This window comes from Myotis davidii, unplaced genomic scaffold (genome assembly GCF_000327345.1).
Source record: "Myotis davidii unplaced genomic scaffold, ASM32734v1 scaffold461, whole genome shotgun sequence".
Lineage (NCBI taxonomy): Eukaryota > Metazoa > Chordata > Mammalia > Chiroptera > Vespertilionidae > Myotis > Myotis davidii.
The window spans coordinates 3491095-3492156 of NW_006295825.1; the positions used below are offsets into that span (position 1 = coordinate 3491095).

Here is a 1062-nt window from a genome sequence, read left to right on the forward strand (position 1 = left end):
TAAGCAGCAAGGCTGTCTTCCAAGATCTTTACATCTGGTGTGTCCTCTTTTCTTATATGTATATTTTTTATTGAACTTATTGGGGTTATATTGGTTAATAGGTTTCAAGTGTACAATTCTGTAATGCATCATCTGAATATTGTGGGTTCACCCCACAGGGTCTAGTTTCCTTCCATCACCATTTATCCTCCCTTTAACCTCTTTTACCACCACCGCCCCCCTCCCCCGCAACTTTCCCCTGGTACTGTTGTCTGTGTCTACAAGTTTGTTTGTTTTTCTTAATCCCTTCACTTTTTTCACCCAGCCCCTAAACCTCCTGACAGCTGTCAGTCCGTTCTCTGTACCTATGAGTATGATTCTATTTGTTTATTTTGTTCGTTAGATTCCACATGGAAGTGAAATCATATGGTATTTGTCTTTTATGAATCTAAAAAGAAAAGTGAAGGAAAACTTTATTTTTCACTCACTTTAGCTATAGTGCCCTTTGCTCCTATTTCACTGTTATGTTTATTGTTTTCCCCTAAAACCCAACTAATTTTTCCTGGCATGAAAAAAGAGGTTGCCAGGAACCCTGCTATGAAGTCGAAGGTTTGAAGCAAGGGTGGTAACGAGTGCTGGTTCCCACACGCAGGCCTAGTATTGACAGGTGTTAAAAAAGAACAGTTGGACAACGAACAGGTCCCATTTTGGTTAATGCTTTAGTTGCAGCCATTCCCTCTGAAAACCAATAGAAAAGGTCCCAAGACAGGAATCTGGCCCCCAAAACTTGCCTCATTTCACAGCTGAGTCAGGCTGTGCTCGGCCCCTCTCCCCTCGTTGACTAATGAGCTGTGTGTCCTTCCGGTTCCAGCAGCAAGAAAGGTGGCAGCAATAAAGGCGTCATTTACAAGCCGGCCCTCCGGAAGGAGGCGGAGGCCCACGCCTGAGGTCCCGACGCTGCAGGCCCCGAGGGAGGACTTCGCTTTGGATGCTTTTAGGCAAAAAAGTGAATGATGGCTTTCATCACGGCGGCTCCCTGGACACTTGAACTACCCGAAGGTTCTATGCAGCTCACCCCCCAAA

General features: G+C 45.3%; 1 protein-coding gene across 1 annotated transcript in view; it reads left to right on the forward strand.

Moving 5' to 3' along the window:
- Positions 1-958, forward strand: part of CA12 (carbonic anhydrase XII) — a 54603-nt gene extending 53645 nt beyond the window's left edge. The window contains exon 11 of the mRNA XM_015568548.1: positions 851-958. Within this exon, the coding sequence (XP_015424034.1) occupies positions 851-926 (76 nt within the window). The 3' untranslated portion in view covers positions 927-958. The remainder of the gene's footprint in view (positions 1-850) is intronic.
- Positions 959-1062: the final 104 nt, after the last annotated feature.